Source organism: Mus musculus, chromosome 2, assembly GCF_000001635.26.
Source record: "Mus musculus strain C57BL/6J chromosome 2, GRCm38.p6 C57BL/6J".
NCBI classification, from domain to species: Eukaryota; Metazoa; Chordata; class Mammalia; order Rodentia; family Muridae; genus Mus; species Mus musculus.
In genome coordinates this window covers 139,960,553-139,980,875 of record NC_000068.7, presented here as the reverse complement: position 1 = coordinate 139,980,875, position 20,323 = coordinate 139,960,553, and the positions used below count along the sequence as shown (strand labels likewise).

General features: G+C 38.2%; 1 protein-coding gene across 26 annotated transcripts in view; it reads left to right on the top strand.

The window, feature by feature from the left end:
- Tasp1 (taspase, threonine aspartase 1) overlaps window positions 1–20,323 on the top strand; it is a 233,369-nt gene that overhangs the window by 85,972 nt on the left and 127,074 nt on the right. For 25 of the 26 annotated variants that reach the window (NR_110352.1, NR_110351.1, NR_110350.1 and 22 more), the window contains one exon: window positions 3,163–3,269. Coding sequence is in view for 18 of the 26 variants with exons in the window: in NM_001159641.2 (NP_001153113.1) it covers window positions 3,163–3,269 (107 nt within the window). In the remaining 8 variants the exon portion in view is untranslated. Of the gene's footprint in view, window positions 1–3,162; window positions 4,658–20,323 lie in introns of those variants that run through there. The other variant, NM_001289611.1, reaches the window with a different exon arrangement.

Sequence of the window (20,323 nt, the reverse complement as noted above, 5' to 3'; positions counted from 1 at the left end):
GTTAGTCTCCCATGGCATGCCAATAAAAGAGGTCCATGAGCTATATGTCCTGTTCTAGCTCTCCTCATGTCATGGTGCCCAGGCGCTCGTCACCATTCCAGCCCAGACTTTGAGGATTCCTCTAAGCCTGTCAGGGGTTTAGTGTGAGGGGCTGCTGAGTCTTACTGAGTGCTTTCTTCTATGTGAATTGAGATCACATATTTTTGTTCTTTATTCTTTTGATTTGATATCATAGCTATATTGATATATTTGGTTTGTTCTTGCATCATTGGGATACATCTTACTTGATATTTTGAAGCTGGGGAGCTGGCATTTCTGTTGCCGTACTTTATGGTTTCTATTGCTGTAAAGAGACACCATGACCACGACAACTCTTATAAAAGATAACATTTAATTGGGACTGGCTTATAGTTTCAGAGATTTAGTCCATTATTGCCATGGAGGGAAAGATGGCAGCATGGAGGCAGGTATGGTGCTGGACAAGGGGTTTAGAGTTCTACACCCAGATCAGCAGGTAGCAGGAAGTGAACTGGCCTTATCTTCTGAGACCTCAAAGTTCGACTCCACACTGACACACTTCCTCCAACAAGGCCACAGTTCCTAATACTTTCATTCCCCGTGGACCAAGCATTCAAACACGAGTCAAGTCTGTTGGGGCATTCCCATTTAAACGGCCACAGGAACCAACTCCAGGCTTCGTACATGCTGGGCAAATGCTTTACCACTGATCTACATCCATCTTCAAACCATATGGGACACTAACCTACTGCCTCTGTTTCATTACTTGTTTTAGTCCCCTGTATATTTTTTTCACTGTCTTGATCCAGGCAGGCTGTGTTGTATGTGTCCAGGGCTTATCTTTGTCATTTGCAGGCATATGACTGCCATGACAATTTTTCTGGTTCACTGTACTTTTGTGATACCACTTGTAATGTTTCTCCTTTTTTACATCAAATTCTATTTTTTGATTATTCTATTTGTTGATTATTATCTTTCAAAAGTCAGCTATCAATTTGATCATTAATAGTTTATTTCTAGTCTCTAGTTCACTTATTTCTGCTCTGATATTCAAAATTTCTTTGGGTTTGGTTGTTTTCCTGGTTCCCTGCGATGGGGCTCTTTGACAATAAACTACGGTCAGCTGCTTTTATTGTACTTCATTTGATAATGAACAGGCTTTGGCATGCAGTGTTTCCATCAACTTGAGAGACTTTATGATATACTTTTGATTTCTTCAGGATCCATTGGCTGTTCCTCAGTATATTGTTTAATTTTAATGTATTTCTTATTTTCTGTTTTTGCTTATTAATTTCTAAATTTTGTTCTGGCATCTTATAGAAGATTTGTGTTAATATTTTAGTTTTTACAATCTTGAGACCCATTTTGGTGCCTTATAGCTTAGGTTGGAGAATGTCCTGGTGTTGATGGATGTGTGCATCTGTAGATATTACATGAAACTTTAGTTTTGTTTTGTTTTAAAGACATTTCATTCTGGAGCGCAGTCTGGCCTGGAACCCATGACAGTTCTTTCTCTCAGCTTGCACAGTGCTCTGATGACAGTGGGAGCCAGCGTACCAGGCTCACGTACTCAGATTCTTATTTTTTCAAATTTCCTTTCTGTCTGGATAGTCTGCAGCCAAGCACCAACAAAGAAGAGGAGTATGTGCTGGCTACAGTTTGAGGGACAGCTTCTGCTGGTCCATAGTCAAGAAGCAGAGAGACACAAAGACTGGTGCTGAGCTTGTTTTATTCAGCCTAGGACCCCAGACCATGGATTGGTGCTACCAACATTCAGGGCTAGTCTTCCCTCCTCAATTAACCCTCTCTGGAAATAACCTCATAGATACAGGCAGAGGTATGTTTCCCTGGTGCTTCTAAATCCAGTTCAGCTGTCAGTGAGGACTCATCATCAGAGACATGGGGTCACTTTATCTCCTTCAGTTCAGCTGTCAGTGAGGACTCATCATCAGAGACATGGGGTCACTTCATCTCCTTCAGTTCAGCTGTCAGTGAGGACTCATCATCAGAGACATGGGGTCACTTTTTCTCCTTCAGTTCAGCTGTCAGTGAGGACTCATCATCAGAGACATGGGGTCACTTCATCTCCTTCAGTTCAGCTGTCAGTGAGGACTCATCATCAGAGACATGGGGTCACTTTATCTCCTTCAGTTCAGCTGTCAGTGAGGACTCATCATCAGAGACATGGGGTCACTTTTTCTCCTTCAGTTCAGCTGTCAGTGAGGATCATCATCAGAGACATGGGGTCACTTCATCTCCTTCAGTTCAGCTGTCAGTGAGGACTCATCATCAGAGACATGGGGTCACTTTATCTCCTTCAGTTCAGCTGTCAGTGAGGACTCATCATCAGAGACATGGGGTCACTTCATCTCCTTCAGTTCAGCTGTCAGTGAGGATCATCATCAGAGACATGGGGTCACTTTATCTCCTTCAGTTCAGCTGTCAGTGAGGACTCATCATCAGAGACATGGGGTCACTTCATCTCCTTCAGTTCAGCTGTCAGTGAGGACTCATCATCAGAGACATGGGGTCACTTTTTCTCCTTCAGTTCAGCTGTCAGTGAGGACTCATCATCAGAGACATGGGGTCACTTTTTCTCCTTCAGATCATACAGATGACCTGAACACTTCTCCACCCATGCACCAGAACCCTTTTTGGTTAACATTTCCTTTGTACATTTTCCTTTTATTCTAGAGACAAGGTTAAGGCTTGCAATCTTATTTGTTAGTACATGGCAGCTTGTTTTACACTCCCTGAGGTGGATCGACCTCCGGGATCTCCTCTTTTCTAGTATACTTCCAGTGTGGTGTTCCCAAGTGTCATCTCATGTCTGTGCACTGAGACTTAGAGAACTGTAAGTTGAATCCTACAATAGCTGAATGGTTGTGGATCACTACGTGTCCCTAGGCCCTGTCTACCTTCAGAACTCAGTTGTTTGTCTGCTTTGATCCTTTCCCTCAGTTTATAAACTCATGCTGATCCTTTTGTTTTTCTTATTTTCAGTGTACATTGGGGAGCCTTTTTAAAACCAACAGTTCAACAATCTTAAGTGGATTTTTTTGGGGGGGTAGTCACTGTTTAGGTTATCTTTCTTGCCTACTTGTTCAAATAATTCTCAAATATTTTTGTTGTTCTCTATTGTAGGATTCAGCTTAGCTGCATTTAAAAGGAACAAGAGGAAACTAGAGCTGGCAGAAAGGGTGGAAACAGACTTCATCCAGCTGAAGAGAAGACGACAATCAAGCGCAAAGGTCAGGAGGTGTCTGAAGAATTGGCTGATGCATGGCAGGGATGTTGTTGACCTGCTTTTAGAACAATACTGTCCATTTGAATTATAGCATATTCTTATGTGTGTATTAAAGCAGAGCCGATCTGGTGGGGCTCATTAAGTAAATGTACTTACTGCAAAAGGTTCAACTGGTGACCCCAGTTTTCCCCAGAAGCAATATGATAGGACAGAGGCGACTCCTGCAAGTTGTCCTCAGACTTTCACACATACATTGTGACATTCTCTGAGCATGTGCACTTGTACATGCATAATGCACATATCAAAATTGTAATTTACAAACTAGACCTTGAGTTGGATGTTGTGGTATGTACTTTTACTCCCAGAATTCTGGGATGCAGATGTAGGTAGATATCTGAATTCCAGGTCAGCCTGGTCTACAGAGTGAGTTCCAGGACAGCCAGGGCTATACCGAGAAAGCCTTTCTTGGGGGAAAAATTTTTTTTTAAATGTACATTGATGTTTTGCCTGCATGTATGTCAGTGTAAGGGTGACAGATCTTGTAGTTACAGACAGTTGTGAGCTGCTCTGTGGGTACTAGGAATTGAACCCTGGTCTTTGGGAGACCAGCAAACGCTCTTAACTTCTGAGCCTATTTCTGTAGCCCCTTTCTTGAAAATTTGATCATGAAAAGAAACAGTGAGTTTAATTTCAAAATGTAAACAAAAATTAATTTTAATAATATATTTTGTTACTGAATTAAAATATCTTTTGAAATATAATCAGTAGAAAAGTTAATAATGAGCTATAACTGTTGAGAGTTGGTAAGATGGCACAGTGGGTATAGGCACTTACTGCTGTTTGATCCCCAGGGCCCACATGGTATAAGGACAGAACAGACTTCTGAAAGTTGCATGCTGTGGCATTTGTGTATGTAAACACACAGATACACATAAATAAATAGACATATAAATGAATACATGTAATAAAATTTACTTTTGAAAATGTGAATTTGCATATTTAGTTATTAGAATCATTTTTGGCAGTGGCTGAAAATGTTTTAAAATTAAACTTAATTAAAATTGAATAAAATAAGAAACTCAGCTTCTCAGTGTTTGCCCATTCTTTGCTTCTCTTGCCCAGTGACCACAGAATGTCACATGGTACTGTATTGTCTCAGTCCTCTCGTACTTGCTTTTGATGGTGCAATGGAGTTTAAAAGCTACAGCGTTCTTCATGTTATGATGTTAGAGTTTACTAGCACACGCCTCTTGATTGATGTGTCGGGTCATATTCTATATGTACCTTATCTGTATCATGTAGTCCTTCTTTAGTGCCTTATGAGCTGGTTTATGCTTCTATCAAAGTTTTATGTGGATGCCATAAAGTACCAAATAAACCATCTTTCATAATAATAGGTATTTTCTCAGTATGTTTCCTCATAGGATAATTAATCAAACATTTTGGTTCAATTCTGCATATGTAGCTCATAATATGGGTTTTAGGAAGCAAATAAGCAAATTAGTATATAGGTTTTGATGAAAGCTTGTGTAGTCTGTACTGTTTTGTGAATGTGGGTGTGTACGTGTACATGTGAATGTGTGTGTGTTTCTGCATTCTTTATGATGCCTTGGTGAACAAATTTAGGAGTTTTTGCCCTTTAAAAATGTGAGTGTCTGGGTTTGCTTGTCTGCAAGCCTTGCATTCAGGAGTTTGATCAGATAGCTCACAGGCTGTAGAGTGACCTGTCTCAGAAACAGAGTGCCTAGAGTAGACAGTTTCATCAGTTTTCAGAACTGTGTGTACTCTTGCAGCCCAAGTCAGGTCAAGACACAGCATTCCTGGTCTTGTTGTCCTTCAGCTATTTACTGCCATTGATGCTTTATGTTGCTGACATATGGAATGTGCCTTTTCTATTGACTTGTTTTCAGAGAATATTTCTAGATGTCCCATCACTGGTTCTGTAAACAAAACAAAACAAAACACCTCTAAGTAGTATCCTAATGTACATAGACTATAATTTGTTTATATATTCTCCTGCTGAGATTGGCTGTCTCTGGGTGTTTACTCCCAGGAACAAAACTGCTGTGAAATTCTTACACAGTTCTGTGTTGCGGCTATCAGTTTAGAAAGTTATGCATACAAGTTATCACGGCCTTACCTATTCAGGTCACTAGTTTTTTTTTGTTTTTGTTTTTCTTTTTATTCAGAAAGTGATTGTAATAATAAGACTACATGGTGAACAAAATTCTCTAGTGAGACAGAGACTGGAAAATATATACCTGTAATTAAGATTATTATCATGTTTCAATATGTTTGTTGTGTTTTGTTAAGAAAAGAACATGATATGATATAGTAGCCGAGATATGAGAGTATGAAGATCGATTGCGTCCATTAAGATGATCAGGAAGACATACTTGAGCTAAAATGTGAAAGATGAGTGAGCTTTATAAGCAGTCAGCCGAAGAATATATCACCCAGAATGAACTGTGTGTTCAGAGGTCATTGTGGACGGTTGTCATGTGGGGTAGTGAAGAGAGCTAGTGTGCTTGAAGGCAAAATCTGCAGAGAGGATGGTGAGGAATGCAGCTGAAGGGCAAACGGGCTGGGTCCTTCTGGATGGAGTGCGTGTGGAAAGCATTTCGGCTTTGTTTCTAGAGCTACCTTTCAGTGTGCCATGCTCCCATACCTGCTTGCAGCTGAAAGTGTTGGTATCCTCCTTGGGTTCATTGCTTTTTATTATTAAGATCACACAATCTGTTGTTTCATGTTAAACCTTGGGATAATGAATTTAAAAGGAGAGTTGTTTATTTGAAGACTAAGGATTGTATGAATATTTAGTGCTCTATTGGAAAAGTAAATTAAAAAAACAGAACTGGCTTGTAAGGAAATGCTGTTGCATTATAATTATGGAAATGTAAGCTAGTGAAGTTGATGAAAACCATAAAAATCCATGTATACTTTATTTAGAATGTTTGTTAATATTTTTATTTTCTTGTTCTCTTTTATAAATTATGAAAGTCAAAATCATAGGTCATCTCATTGCTTATTAAGAGAAACTGTATGGAACATTGTCTGAGAACCTACATTCAATGGAAAGGCTTTGGTTCTATCAATAGGTCAGGCTAGGCACGTATCTCAGTGCTAGAGTCTCTGCCTAGCACACATAAGGCCCTGGGTTCAATCCCCAGCACCCTGAATAAAAGGATGAAAACCTTAGGGTGTTGTTGAGTTTTACAATACCGAGGCAGTTTTCTTATGAGAAAGTTGTTTTCTTTTGGGTTAGGGATTTTGTGTGTTCACAGGCCTCTGCTGTCACGCCTCTGACAAGGAAGGTACATCAAAGCATGGCCATTGTAAGGGAAGCCTGATCACCTCTCCGAGTCCTAGAAGGGAAAACAGAGAGAGTGGGCTAGGCTGTGCCTGTCCTTAAGTGTACTCTTCAGGGACCTAGTGTCTGGTGTTTTCCTCCCATGTTTTAAGAGTTCCACAATCTTCCCAGTAGTGCCCGACTGAGGTTAGCAACCAAGCCTGTTGACACCAAGGGACACTGTTAAACAAATGCATTTAAAACCATACTCCTTTGCTCTTCCTAGCGTATTTTCAACTTCTGAAAACTTGTACCAACCCTTCATCACTACTATTGGAAAGCTTGCTGTGAAGTATCGATTGTGAATTTGGTTATAGGAGCAAGTACATGTTCAAGAACAGTTGTTTTATAGACAGAGCAAGAGGGTGAGATATGTGATGAAATTATTGACATAAAAAGGGATATACATCCATATTTACACACTGAATAGTGAGACTGTGTGAGAGATTTGCACCTGAATCTCAAGCCAGTTCAAGATGTAGAAACTGGGAGAAAAGGGGCTGGTGAGGCAAAGGTACCCGGATGTACTTTCGTGTCAGAGAGAGAGAGGGGTGGGGAGGGAGGAGAAAGAGAGGACTACAGGAGGAACATTTATTTCAAAGAAAGTCTTTGCGGGGTCACATACTGCTGAAGAATGGCTGCTGGGTTTGGCACCTGGAGACTGTTGATCTGGGCAGACCATATTTGTGAGGTATAGATTGGTGATGGACATGTGTGGGTTGATGAGGTAGGGGTGGGGTGGGAAGCAGTGTCAGGCTAGCTTTTGAGAAGTTTTATCATTGAAGTGAGAGTGACAGTGAGGAAGAGTTGATGCCATTGCACCAAATTTCTGTGAATTAACTCAGTTTTGTGAACTTAGTTTCTAGCTGTAGGTTTCATAGATTTTAAGGTGTAATATTTTAAAGTGAGAAATACAGATTTTTAGGAATTATCTCTTCTTTGTGATTGTATTTCTTTTTTTCATCATTGCTTTTGTAGGTGACTTACGTGGTAGAAAAGGGAAAGATACCTGTTTAACTTATTATATTTAATATGAAAATAGTAGTAAATATTTGGCCCTGTTCTCTCTGGGTGGGCTTACTTAGATTTTCTTCTGTCTCTTATTGTATGTAAATATTTCATACTTGTGTTCTGAGACAAAAAGCAAAAGGTAACCTCGTCAGCACTAATTTTTATTATAGCTGAGTGAAGATAGTCTTTGAATGATGCCATTCGCTCCTTGGTCTGTTTCTGTATTCGGTTCATGCCATAGGAAAACTAAGTTATTCATGGCTGAGAAGACATTTACATTTAGAAAGCAGACACCATGCATCTAGACCATAGTCTAGATTTCATAAAGATCAATTTCAAACAATTAGTCCTGGATATGATTGGAAAGAACTCTTATTCTTAGAGTATTAAAAGAAGTTGGGGGTATTGTTTGATCTCAACAGTTTTGATGTTTCAGACTCCCCTTTCTCTTTCCTTTCCTCACAGCATATTGCCTAAATAGCTTCCATCCCCTTTTCTTTAGTAGCAGATTCTGCAGTTGAGTGTGCATGGTTATCCCCACTTCCTCTCACCACGTGCATAACGCACTGTAAGCTTTCAGTTGATTTTTGTTGGCTTGTAGGTCAGTGAGCGCTTACTCGGGTTAGCGCAGCAAATGCTCATCAGCCCTTGCCCGTTGTCTGAGTCTGTTGTCGTCTTCAGTTTCTAACAAACACATTTGGGGAAATAAGGTCTGCTTTTGTGCTTTCATACCATGTCGTGTGTTCAAAACCACTCGAAAGAGATGCTGCAACTTTTAATTTTGGTTCTTTAGCCACCACACAGGGACATTAAATTGGCCACATGTTTCAGAAAGGAAATGTTGGGACTTGCTTTGTGTGCTTCATATAAATATATTCTATTCTTTTGAAGTATATTGTGGGTAATGTTTTCCCCTTTCCCCTTCCATCTTGAAGTTATTATGTAAGCGCTTAACTGCATCATTCTAAATCACTGTGTTTTTTTGGGTGAGAGGTAGGTTAAGATCAAAGAAAATGAGTGCCCCCCCCAGCAACATATTTTCTTCACATTGTTCCATTTGTACACGCCTGTGCATTTTGTGTGCAAGGAGGAGTATCATTACTATTTTCTTGAAAGTTACTTTGCTTGATCTTTTGCTCTGTGATTTTCAAGAAGATAGTAAGTGTGAGTGTGGGCTTCTGTCACTTTTGTAAAGAGATGCTCATTACATATTATGCTCTATAAAATGAGAAGTTCTTCCTTTGAAGTGATTGTCTTCCTTTTGAAATCACTGCCTTGAATGATGGTTAATAGATTAAAAATTGCAGCAGTCCCATCAAAGAATATGTTTATCACCTGATGAGTCCACTGTACAGGTTTTTTTAAATGTTAATTGGTGCTAGGTAGGTCAGTCTTTAAATTTGCTGCTACCTCATGTGTTTATATGGGGTTTAGAAGCTCAGCATTTATCATTATGATGTTTTTATCTTCAGGTATTCGTTTGTGTAGGGGTGTGTGGGCATGTGTATGCTATGGGATGCTTGCGGAGGTCAGAGGTCAACCTGCAATATTCAGTTCTGTCTGTCCACCACGTGGGCCCTGGGGCTCGACTTCAGGTAGAGATGTGTTCCTGAGCACTGGGATAAAGAGGCGTGCACCGCCACGCCCGACTTCACTTGCTGCTTTTTAGTTTGGCTTGTTCTCGTCTTTCCAACACTGTATGCTGGGTTATTAGCTTGTTTATTTGAAAACTTGATGATTTTTTTATAAGGCCATCATCACGACAGAATTTCCTCTTAGAACTGTCTGCTTTGTATTCTAAAAGTTGAGGTAAGTTTTCCTTTTCATTGTCTCTAAGAATTGTTAATTTCTTCCATGCTTTTGTTAGATGACGGAGGTCAAGCAAGTGTGTATTTTTTATTTAATCTTTCAGTACTTGTGTTCCTTTTCATTTTTTATATACCCTTGATTTCTAGTTTTACCACGATGTAAGAAGATATAAGAATTTATCTAGATTCCTTTATGTTTGCTAAGACTTGTTTGGTGATCTAAAATATGTTTTATTTTAGAGGAGATTCTATTGGATATTGTGAAGAATTCCATTTATTACATCATTGCTTATCAACCTTCCTAAAGTTGCAACCCTGTAGTACAGTTCCTCCTGTTGTAATGACCTCCAACCAGAACATTATTTTCATTGCTACTTCATAATTGTAGTTTTGCTACTGTTATGAATTGTAATGTAATTATGTTTATCAATGGTCTTAGGTTACCTCTGTTGAGAACTGCTGAGTTAGATGGAGTATTCTGGAGATATCTGTTATGTCTATTTGATAGTTGTTGTTTCATTCTGAAAGCTTTTTTGCTGCTATTAATTTTATTCCTGGGATAGTGAAGCCTCCTAGTGTTGTTGCTCTATTATTGTATGAGGACCTATCTGACTTTGATGCCCATTGTTTGGTTTTGAAATCTCTGGTCCTAATATTTAATATTAACCTATTCACAGCTGTTATATCTTGTTGGTGAAATGTTCTTTTGTTAAAATATAGTAGCCTTAAAAAAGGATTTATTTACTTTATGTGTGTGGGTATCTGCATGTATATCTGCATGTATATCTTATGTGTGTGTGTATCTGCATGTATATCTTTGTACCATTTGTAAGCTTAGTGCTTGAGGAGGCCAAGTGACTGTTGGATCCCCTGGAACTGGAGTTAAAAGCTGGTTGTAAGCCTGTATGTACATCCCGGGAAACTAAACCTATGTACCCAAGTGGCTCTTAACCTCTGAGCTACCTGTCTAGCCCATATAATGGCCTCTCCAGTCCCTATAGTGGACTGATTGATGTTTGCTAGCTAGTGTGCTCTCTTCTTCCCTCCCTCCCTCCCTCCCTCCCTCCCCCAATACCAGAATAGTTGTACAATCTTGCCCAATTCTCTTAGTATATCGTTTTCCATCTTTTACCTCTAAGCCTGTGGGTAACATTACCAGTGAGATGTGGTGTTTTTGACAACAGATAGCTGAATCTGTGTTTTAATTCAGTCAACTTATCTTGCATCTCTCTGTCCTTGTGATTCCAGTCCATGTAAGGGTATCACTGCGAGATTCTTACTAACGCATATAATTTTGTCCATTGTTTTCTGGTTGGTTAGATTGTTGTTTATCGTTTACTTTCTCTCCTGTCAGTGTTATTTGCTGTTTTTCTCTCTGTTAAACAAGATTTCTTTGATAACTCCCAATCACCTGCTCCTTTCATGAAGTTTGTTCATCCCTTCATGCTCAAGGCTGTCCTCCTCCTGTTGTCGTATTGTTGTCCTTTAAGAATCTTCTGCAGTGTTGGTTTGGTTTCTTCAAACTGCCTTAGTGTTCTTCAAATGCTGTTACTTCATTAAGAAATAATGATTAAAAAGCGATGAAAGAGAAAGTTTTGTTGGATATACCAATCTTGCTTAGCAGTTATTTACTTCCAGAACTTGAAATGTTTTGTTTCAAACATGCTTTCCTGACTTTTATCACTGAAGATGAAAGAGCTGTTGTTAATCTTGACGTGCTTATGTTTTTTTCCTTACATCTTTAAAAAAAAAAAAAAAAGACAGTTAAAAACATTGTGGCACATGCCTTTAATCCCAGCACCTGGGAGGCAGAGGCAGGCGGATTTCTGAGTTCGAGGCCAGCCTGGTCTACAGAGTGAGTTCCAGAACAGCCAGGGCTACACAGAGAAACCCTGTCTCGAAAAAAACAAACAAACAAACAAACAAACATCATTTTATTACATTTGTTTATCTATTCATTCATTTATTTATTCACACCCTTCCCCCCACATCTCGTGTGAATACAAGTGCCGTCGTGCATGTGGAGATCAGCATAACCTGAAGAAGTAAGTTTTCTTTTACCATATGGGTCTTGGCTCCAACTCAAGTCTCTTGATTTGACAGCAAGTACCTTTAGCCTACTAAGCTATGTCACTGGCCCTTTTTTCTTATATATTTTGATATTGTTTGTATTATGTTTTTGACTTCTTGACTAAATGTATCGTAAAGATCTTCTATGGTCATATTTTGGTGGGAAATTCTAAATGCAGCTTGCATTTGAGTAATGTTTTTTTTTCTCTAATTTGGGGAATTTATGCTACAATTTCATAGATATATTTCTTGTGCCTTTACTTTTTAGTCTCAGCTTTCTATCCCATGGAACCTTTCTTGATGGTATCCTAGAGTATCCTATAGAATGATTGGTGCCATTTATTTTTTCTTATTAATTTTTAATTATAATATTTCCTTAACTATGTTGTCTATTCCTAATATCTTTTATTTGTTTGGTAGAGTCTTTGGCCGTATTTTCCAGTGTACTTTTAAATTTTTTCATCCATGAGTTTTTAATTTCTACCATTTATATTTGTTTCTTTTCTTAAAAAATGTAAATTTCCTTGGTTAACTTTTCTTCCATGCTAGTAGCTTTTCCATCTGTGTTTCTGATTTTTCATCTACTGGGTTGGTACAGAAATAATTGGAAGTTTTGTATTACTGACATTTGCTATGTGATATTGGAACACATTCTTATTTATTTTTATTTTTAATTTAATTTAATTTTATTTTTTTGTTCTTTTTGAGACAGGGTTTCTCTGTGTAGCCTTGGCTGTTCTGGAACTCACTCTGTAGACCAGGCTGTCCTGGAACTCAGAAATCTGCCTGCCTCTGCCTCCCAAGTGCTGGGGTTAAAGGCGTGCATGTTATGCAATATCTTAATATATAATTCTCACTTTATTATCTTTTGTTATTGACTTATTTTCTACTTATTTTATTCTATGGAAATAATTTAAAACAAAAACCAAGTTGGAATGGTTTTTTTATCTGAGTTTATGTAAGTTGGAAAGCAGTGGAGACAACTTGAATGTCAGCAATGTGTGGTCTCAGGAACTGCTAATGGATATATAGTGCAGTGGTCCAGGAAGTCCACGCCCCAGGAGAGGTGATGTGGACCTCACTCAATACATATAGCCTCAGAGCATCAGCATTCTCCCTCTTTTGAGAGGGAGAGAAAATTTGTACGTGACAGCAGAAGAGACAAGAAAGTCTTCTCATAGAGATGAAATATGGCATTAAAAATAGGGACCCCAATTTCACCAGCCTTGCTCAGTTGTTTGCTTGGTACTTCCAGACTCTACGTGAAGTACACTCCTATGGAACCCAAAGCAAGGGTCATAGGACTATATGCTGAGAGCTGGCCAGCAGAATACCTCTAGACTGCAAAGAAAAAACTTGAAAACTGAACTGTGCAGTAGTTAGAAAGAAGCAAACTTTGCTGGAGCCAAGATATGAAAGGCACTGTAGGTACTGGTATTCAACAGTAAGTGCCTAGTAATGGAAGCACCATTCACTACCACACTAACTGCCGTGGGTAGATTTAACTGTCAGTTTGACATAATCTAGAAGTATCTGAGGGGGAAAAAAAAACTTTCCTGAGAATTTGTCTGCATTATAGATTGGCCTGTTGGCATGTCTATGGGGGTTATTTTGATTGTTAGTGTAGGAGGTCTCATCCCACTGAGGGTGGCACCACCAGACTGGATATAACAACGTTAGTTGAACATAACCCTGTCAGCCAGCATGCTGCTTCCTCTTGTTTTTGTGTAATACTTCATTGGCTGTGAGATGAATTCTTCTGTCAGAGTAATGCTGTGTGGAACAGCAAGCAGGTCTGTGTCAAGTTTCTCAAGTGCTGGAAGGAGAGAACTGCAACTACAAAGAGTACGCTAGACTTACAGAGTACTATGAAAGACCAAAATGATCTGTGATTCATGATGTAGGAGAAGTCCATGCTTAAGAAATAGATTCAATAAAACTTTTTGGAAAGCAGAAACTTTCCAAAGTCTAGGAAAAGAAATGTTTATATAGGTATAGGAGGCATTTCAACCCTAAACCAACAAGATTAGAAATGAAGATTCCTTTATTGAAGTTAAAATACTAAGTGAGCCAGAGTGAAGTTCCAGATTACGTATAGAGGCGGGCTTTGAGGATGATAGTGTGTCTCAAAGAAACTCTGAAAGTGGAGAGGGCTTAGAAGGTTTTGTTTTTCTATTTAATTTTTCTTTTTTTACTTATGAATTTGTTAGTCTCAATTCTGGTTTTCCTCAAGCGTCAGTATTTATGGAATAATAATTGGTAACAAAGCGACAGCTATTTTTCTGCCTCCTAACGTTTTATTCTGGTCTTCTTTTAAGGACTGTTCTAATTCCACTGAGATCAAAATACATTCCCTCCCCCCCCCCCCATTACTTAGTAAATTAAGCAGGAAGTACTTTTCAAGTTGGATTATTTACATTTTACATCTGTCACTTTGAGATTTATTATTCATGTTAGCTCATGAATGGGTGAACGTATTGATTTTATCCTTTTTATAGTTCATAAAAACATTAATTTAGTACTAACAATCTAAAACTGATTCTGATACTAATTTCAAAGGAAAAACCATTTTATTTTATTTTATTTATCTTGTAGACTCAACAAAAGTTTGATTTTTTTTTTTTTTTTAAGATGGTTAAATATATGCTGGGTCAAAATCCATGCTTCAGTTTTTGATGATAAACTTGTATATAGGAATTTACAACAAAAGAAAGAAGTTAGGTTAGTTGAAGTATTAAATAATACTGTTACTTCTTCAGTATTGTAGCTATTAAGGAGTGATATTAAAGATACATAAGCAGGAAAGAGAAACATGTACCAGGAAATAGACTTCTGAAAAGGTAAGTATGGAAGTGTCCACAAGGGGGCGTGCTCACCCAGAGAAATATGAGCAAGTACCTTTCCTGTTACAGAGGGTAAAAATGCCTGTTTTACAAATGTACTTCCAGGCCATGTCCCTCACATCCTAGGAAAGAATTAAACCTTAGCATACCAAGAATGCCCATTCATTTCCTGGCACATGTTTATTTTAATATGCGAATTTGTAAGTGTGGACAAAGGTCTTATAGAACGAAAATGTCCACATCCAGAGGTGTTTTTCCCACCCCAACTCTTATTTGTTCTAACTGTACCTGGGACCAATTGAGGAGAATGTTTAGAACTACGTATGAACAGGGCTCATCCTAGGAACTATTTGTGTCAAATGTAGGCCTTTGAGTGTCATAACCATCTGAAAACATCGTTGAGGTTAAATTGAATGACATTTGATACTCTAGATTATATTACTTATGTCCTAAAATATATAGTGCTCTTCACCCATTTTTTTAGTTCTTTTTGACTTACCTGTTTTCTAATACGATTTGAGTTTACTTGAGAACAAAAGGAGAAAGCATATGAACATTTCTTTCATTTTACTTTTTAATATGCTTGCCCTTAGTTAAACTTTTATGAGTTTGAATAATTTTTGGTTTTGTGGATATACCCATAATTAACTGGCCAAACTGATAGTGCTCTGCTTATAAAATCTCATGCATATAAAGCAACTTAATAATTTTTAAGTCGATATTAATTATTCCTCTTCAATATGGAGAGGGTACCATTTAAATCCAGGTCAAGTGGCCCATCCTAATTGTTACAGTGTTTCTCTGGCAGGAATAGGATCCAGACTGTCTGTGTTACTTTCTAGTCCTTTATCTGGTATTCCCCACTGCTTTAAGACTCAGTTCAAAGGCCAGTGCAGTTCTGGCTTTTAAAAGTGTAATTTTATCCAGAGAAAGTGAGGGTAGCCCAAAATGAAAGAAAGGCCTATGTTCCAGGCTTTGGCCAGGTGTTCCTTGAAAGAGCTAAATTGGACAACTAAATTGAAAAACGTTGCCTGCTCTTATAAAGAGTTTGTTGCCATCTATTTAATTAACAGTGTTTTAGCTTGCTTATTTATGTGTCTTTTAATCTTCCTAGGTACTGAATTCATATCCCATTAGCATGTGGTAATGTCACTGTCAGTAGGTGGTATGATGCGTGTGCCTCTATGAAATGCCTCCTTTTTGGTGGGTTTTCAGATGTTGGTTTGATTATAACACTTTTGTCTATTTGATTTGATAGCCAAGCTTTCCAGGGGAGAAAACAAAAGTTGAAGCAAAACTTTGGGATGAGTATCACTTATTAGAGCTTTTAGGAAATAGGAAATTTTGGAGTAAAGGAAACTGAGTCAGAAATAAGAGGAGTATTTTACAGTGTTGGATGACATCAGTGCATGAGAAGGCAGTAAAAGCAGGCAAATGAGACACTGAATGTAAGGATGTATGGTCAAAACCAAGACATGTATTTCTTTGTAGATAGAGTGAGGGGCTCAGTGTTTGATGGGTAAGTGTTTAGACATGGATTTGGAACAGTAGACTAATGGGCATATAAACTTTCCTGAAGTAGAGTCACTCTCTGCTTGTGAGAAATGGTCTGGACCTGAGTGTGGAGGCAGCCATGGCCCCATAGTAGTGACCTGTAAGGACAGGCCTCATGGAGATGTTGTGCAAAAGCATGGCCTAGGGAAGATCTGCACATCGCATTCAGAAATGGAACTAGATCCCTGCCAGGAAAGCAGCTTCCGCCATGGTGAGCTTACAGCTTGTGTGCGCACTGAGCAAGATTCTCTTTCAGAGAGTCTAGAGAGTGAGTTTTTGTTTTATAGTAGTTATTCTCTACACAGGATTCCCCAAACTAGCCTAGAACAAACCAATGTAGAGTGTTTTTAAAGTGGGAAGAACATTGTGTTAGGGGAGGTTAAAGGCAGAGAAGACTCTGGGAAATGAGTCAGGAAACTTTTTTTTTGGAGTATTTTGAGGCTGCAGGATTTTAAGATGGGGGTTGAGGTGGGAAGAGGGGTTGGTGGGGCTTGGTAGTAGAGAAGCCGATGGGGATGGTCTTTTGCTGAGATGTCAGTGGTAAAGAAAATGGTTGTATATTAGATTGAATTCATTCAGTTTACTTAACAACCCCACCAACCAAATTTGCTTGTTTTGATCTCTGGGTAGCGTTAATTTCTTCATTAATTTTTTTCATCTTACCTTCAATTTATATTTTCTAGATACTGTGTTTAACCTGCTCTCTTTCTGACTTTGTTAATTGGACATTAGTTTTCCAGAATCATCAGCATTGTGTATGTAAATTTCCTTCCCAGCACTGTTTTTCTTGTATTCTGCATTCGTGAAAGTGTGGTATTATTATCACCTGTTAGCCTTTGTTTGCATTTAGTTTTATTTGATCCACAAATTCTTCAGAAGTGTTTTATTTTTAATTTTCAAATTTTATTGATTCCCCTGTTTTATAGTCTGCATGTATTCTTTTTGATGTTGTTTCTTGAAATTTGTTGTGATTTATAGTTTAATGTATGATAACTTGTAAACATTCATGTGTGCTTTTAAGATGGTGTTTCCTGTGTAATTGCTGAGAATAGCATATGGACACCTGTCAATCCAGCTGTAATGTATTGTCCATGGCTGGTTTTTCTTACTTGATCTACTTATGATGGGAAGAAATGTTTTGAAATAGCTCATTACAGTTTGCTCACTTTTTTTTTTCTTTGTGATTTTTTTACTTCACATACATTTAAAGCCACTTCACATACGTTTTAAAGTAATATGAATTTAGACTTACTTTATCTTCTCAGTGAAGCAGAATTTTTAACATTTATCATATTCTTTTTGTTTCTGTTAATGCTTTTTGTATGCAAAACATGATATTAAAATGCCTTCATTGTATAGATTGATATTTGCTTAATGGATCTAAATCTCCTACCTGTTCTTTTATTTTTAACTTGTCTGTAACTCTAATGCTTTAAGTATGTTACTTAGAACTAGCATATAGCCAGGGCTGGGGACAGAACACAGTTGTGAAACATAAGCATAGCACATGGAGACCTTTGGTCCAGAAATTATCACTGCAAACAAAACTAAACAAAGTTAAAAACTCATTTATGAAATTCCTAGGCAAATCGATGGACCTGGAGGGCATCATCCTGAGTGAGATAACCCAATCACAAAGGAACTCACACAATATGTACTCACTGATAAGTGAATATTAGACCAGAAACTTAGCATACCCAAGATATAAGATACAATTTGCTAAACGCATGAAACTCAAGAAGAACGAAGACCAAAGTGTGGACACTTTGCCCCTTCTTAGAATTGGGAACAAAACACCCATGGAAGGAGTTACAGAGACAAAGTTTGGAGCTGAGTCGAAAGGATGGATCATCTAGAGACTGCCATATCCGGGGATCCATCCCATAATCAGCTTCCAAACGCTGACACCATTGCATACACTAGCAAGATTTTATCGAAAGGACCCAGATGTAGCTGTCTCTTGTGAGACTATGCCGGGGCCTAGCAAACACAGAAGTGGATGCTCACAGTCAGCTATTGGATGGACCACAGGGCCCCCAATGGAGGAGCTAGAGAAAGTACCCAAGGAGCTAAAGGGTTCTTCAATCCTATAAGTGGAACAACAATATGAACTAACCAGTACCTCCCTGGAGCTCGTGTCTCTAGCTGCATATGAATCAGAAAATGGCCTAGTCGGCCATTAGTGGAAGCCCATTAGTCGTGCAAACTTTATATGCCTCAGTACAGGGGAACGACAGGGCCAAGAAGTGGAAGTGGAAGTGGGTGGGTGGGGGAGTGGGTTGGGGAGCGTGTGGGGGACTTTTGGGATAGCATTGGAAATGTAAATGAAATAAATACCCAATTAAAAAAAACTCAAAAAAGGAAGATTTTAAAAAACAAAAACAGTTGAACATTATTAATAAAATGTTTTTTAAAGACAATTTGCTCTTATTGCACATGTAGATTTGTCATTGATTTTCCTCCATGTTTTTACATTCATGATGGCCCCTGGATTTTCCTTTTGTTTTTTTGTTTTTGTTTTCTCTAGTGGTTGCTATACTGGTGATTGAGACCTAAGCCTCCATTCATGCTAAGCATATGCTCTACCATTGGACCATAATATGGCCAGCTCCTTTGAAGTATATCATTCATTTGGGAAGTACCTTAGAGATATGACTTGCTATTTTGAGTGTTGACTTATGATAATGAAATACACAGATGTTCCTGTCCTCTTAAAGCCTATAGTCTTGTGGTAGAACTAGACAGCTTAGGGGCTACAGAGCTGGCTCAGCATGCTTTCAGAACACTGGCTGCCCTTCCAGATGACCTGGATTTGATCCCAAGCATATACATGGCAGCTTGTAAGAATCTTGTGACTTCAGTCCTTGGGGACCTGGCTTTCTCATCTGGCCTTTACAGGCACCAGGTGTGCACATGGTACACAGGTGTTCTTGCAGGCAACACACATACACACAAAAATATAGATAAATTTTTAAAAAAGAAATAGTTTAAATTAAATAGTTTAAATAATTTGAAAAATAATATGCAGTTTAAATAAAGTTAATATTTTAAATGATGAATGATATTATAGAAAAAAAGATGAAGTAGAACAAAGAAAGTATAAGGCTACATTCATGAGTGTGTGGTAAGCAGAGTGCATGAGCAATCAAGACAGACTGTAGTTTTATAGAAAATGGCCCCTCTGGGTTTCTTTAAAGGAAGATCTTAGGTTTTCACAAGTATATTTATTAAATTTTGTTTTCAAAACATAGTTTTATTGGTTTTCTATTTAGACTTGTATCCTTTTGGGCGGAAGATACCATGCCAACCACAATCTCCTGGCAAATCAGCTTTTGGGAATTTGTCATTTCATTATAAGTGGACCCTTCCTCCCTATCCTCATTCCTGGCTCCCTTTCGCACGCTCCCAAAATGCTGGATTCTTTGTTCCATCGTCAATTTTGGAACATTTGATTCATTTTCTCTCTAATTACCCCCTTTATGTTATATATAAATATATTATATATATATAATATATTATATATAAATATAATATATTATATACAAATATATAATTATATATGTTATATATAATTATTTTTATATGTTATATAAATAAAAGAAAACATGTTATATATATATAATATCTGTTGTTCTGAGTTTGAGATTAGACACTGTTTTATCTGTATCTCCTATATTTTTAAGAAATTTCCATGGTAGCTTTCCTTTTTTTTTTGCTTACAATTGTTATAAAATGTGTTATTGTGTATGCAATGGTGTCAGCGTTTGGAGGCTGATTATGGGATGGATCCCTGGGTATGGCAGTCTCTAGATGGTCCATCCTTTCGTCTCAGCTCCAAACTTTGTCTCTGTAACTCCTTCCATGGGTGTTTTGTTCCCAACTCTAAGAAGGGGCAAAGTGTCCACACTTTGGTCTTTGTTCTTCTTGAGTTTCATGCGTTTAGCAAATTGTATCTTATATCTTGGGTATGCTAAGTTTCTGGGCTAATATCCACTTATCAGTGAGTATATATCATGTGAGTTCTTTTGTGATTGGGTTACCTCACTCAGGATGATGCCCTCCAGGTTGATCCATTTGCCTAGGAATTTCATAAATTCATTCTTTTTAATAGCTGAGTAGTACTCCATTGTGTAAATGTACCACATTTTCTGTATCCATTCCTCTGTTGAGGGACACCTGGGTTCTTTCCAGCTTCTGGCTATTATAAATAAGGCTGCTATGAGCATAATGGAACATGTGTCCTTCTTACCGGTTGCAATATCTTCTGGATATATGCCCAGGAGAGGTATTGCGGGATCCTCCAGTAGTACTATGTCCAATTTTCTGAGGTACCGCCAGTCTGATTTCCAGAGTGGTTGTACAAGCTTGCAATCCCACCAACAATGGAGGAGTGTTCCTCTTTCTCCACATCCTCGCCAGCATC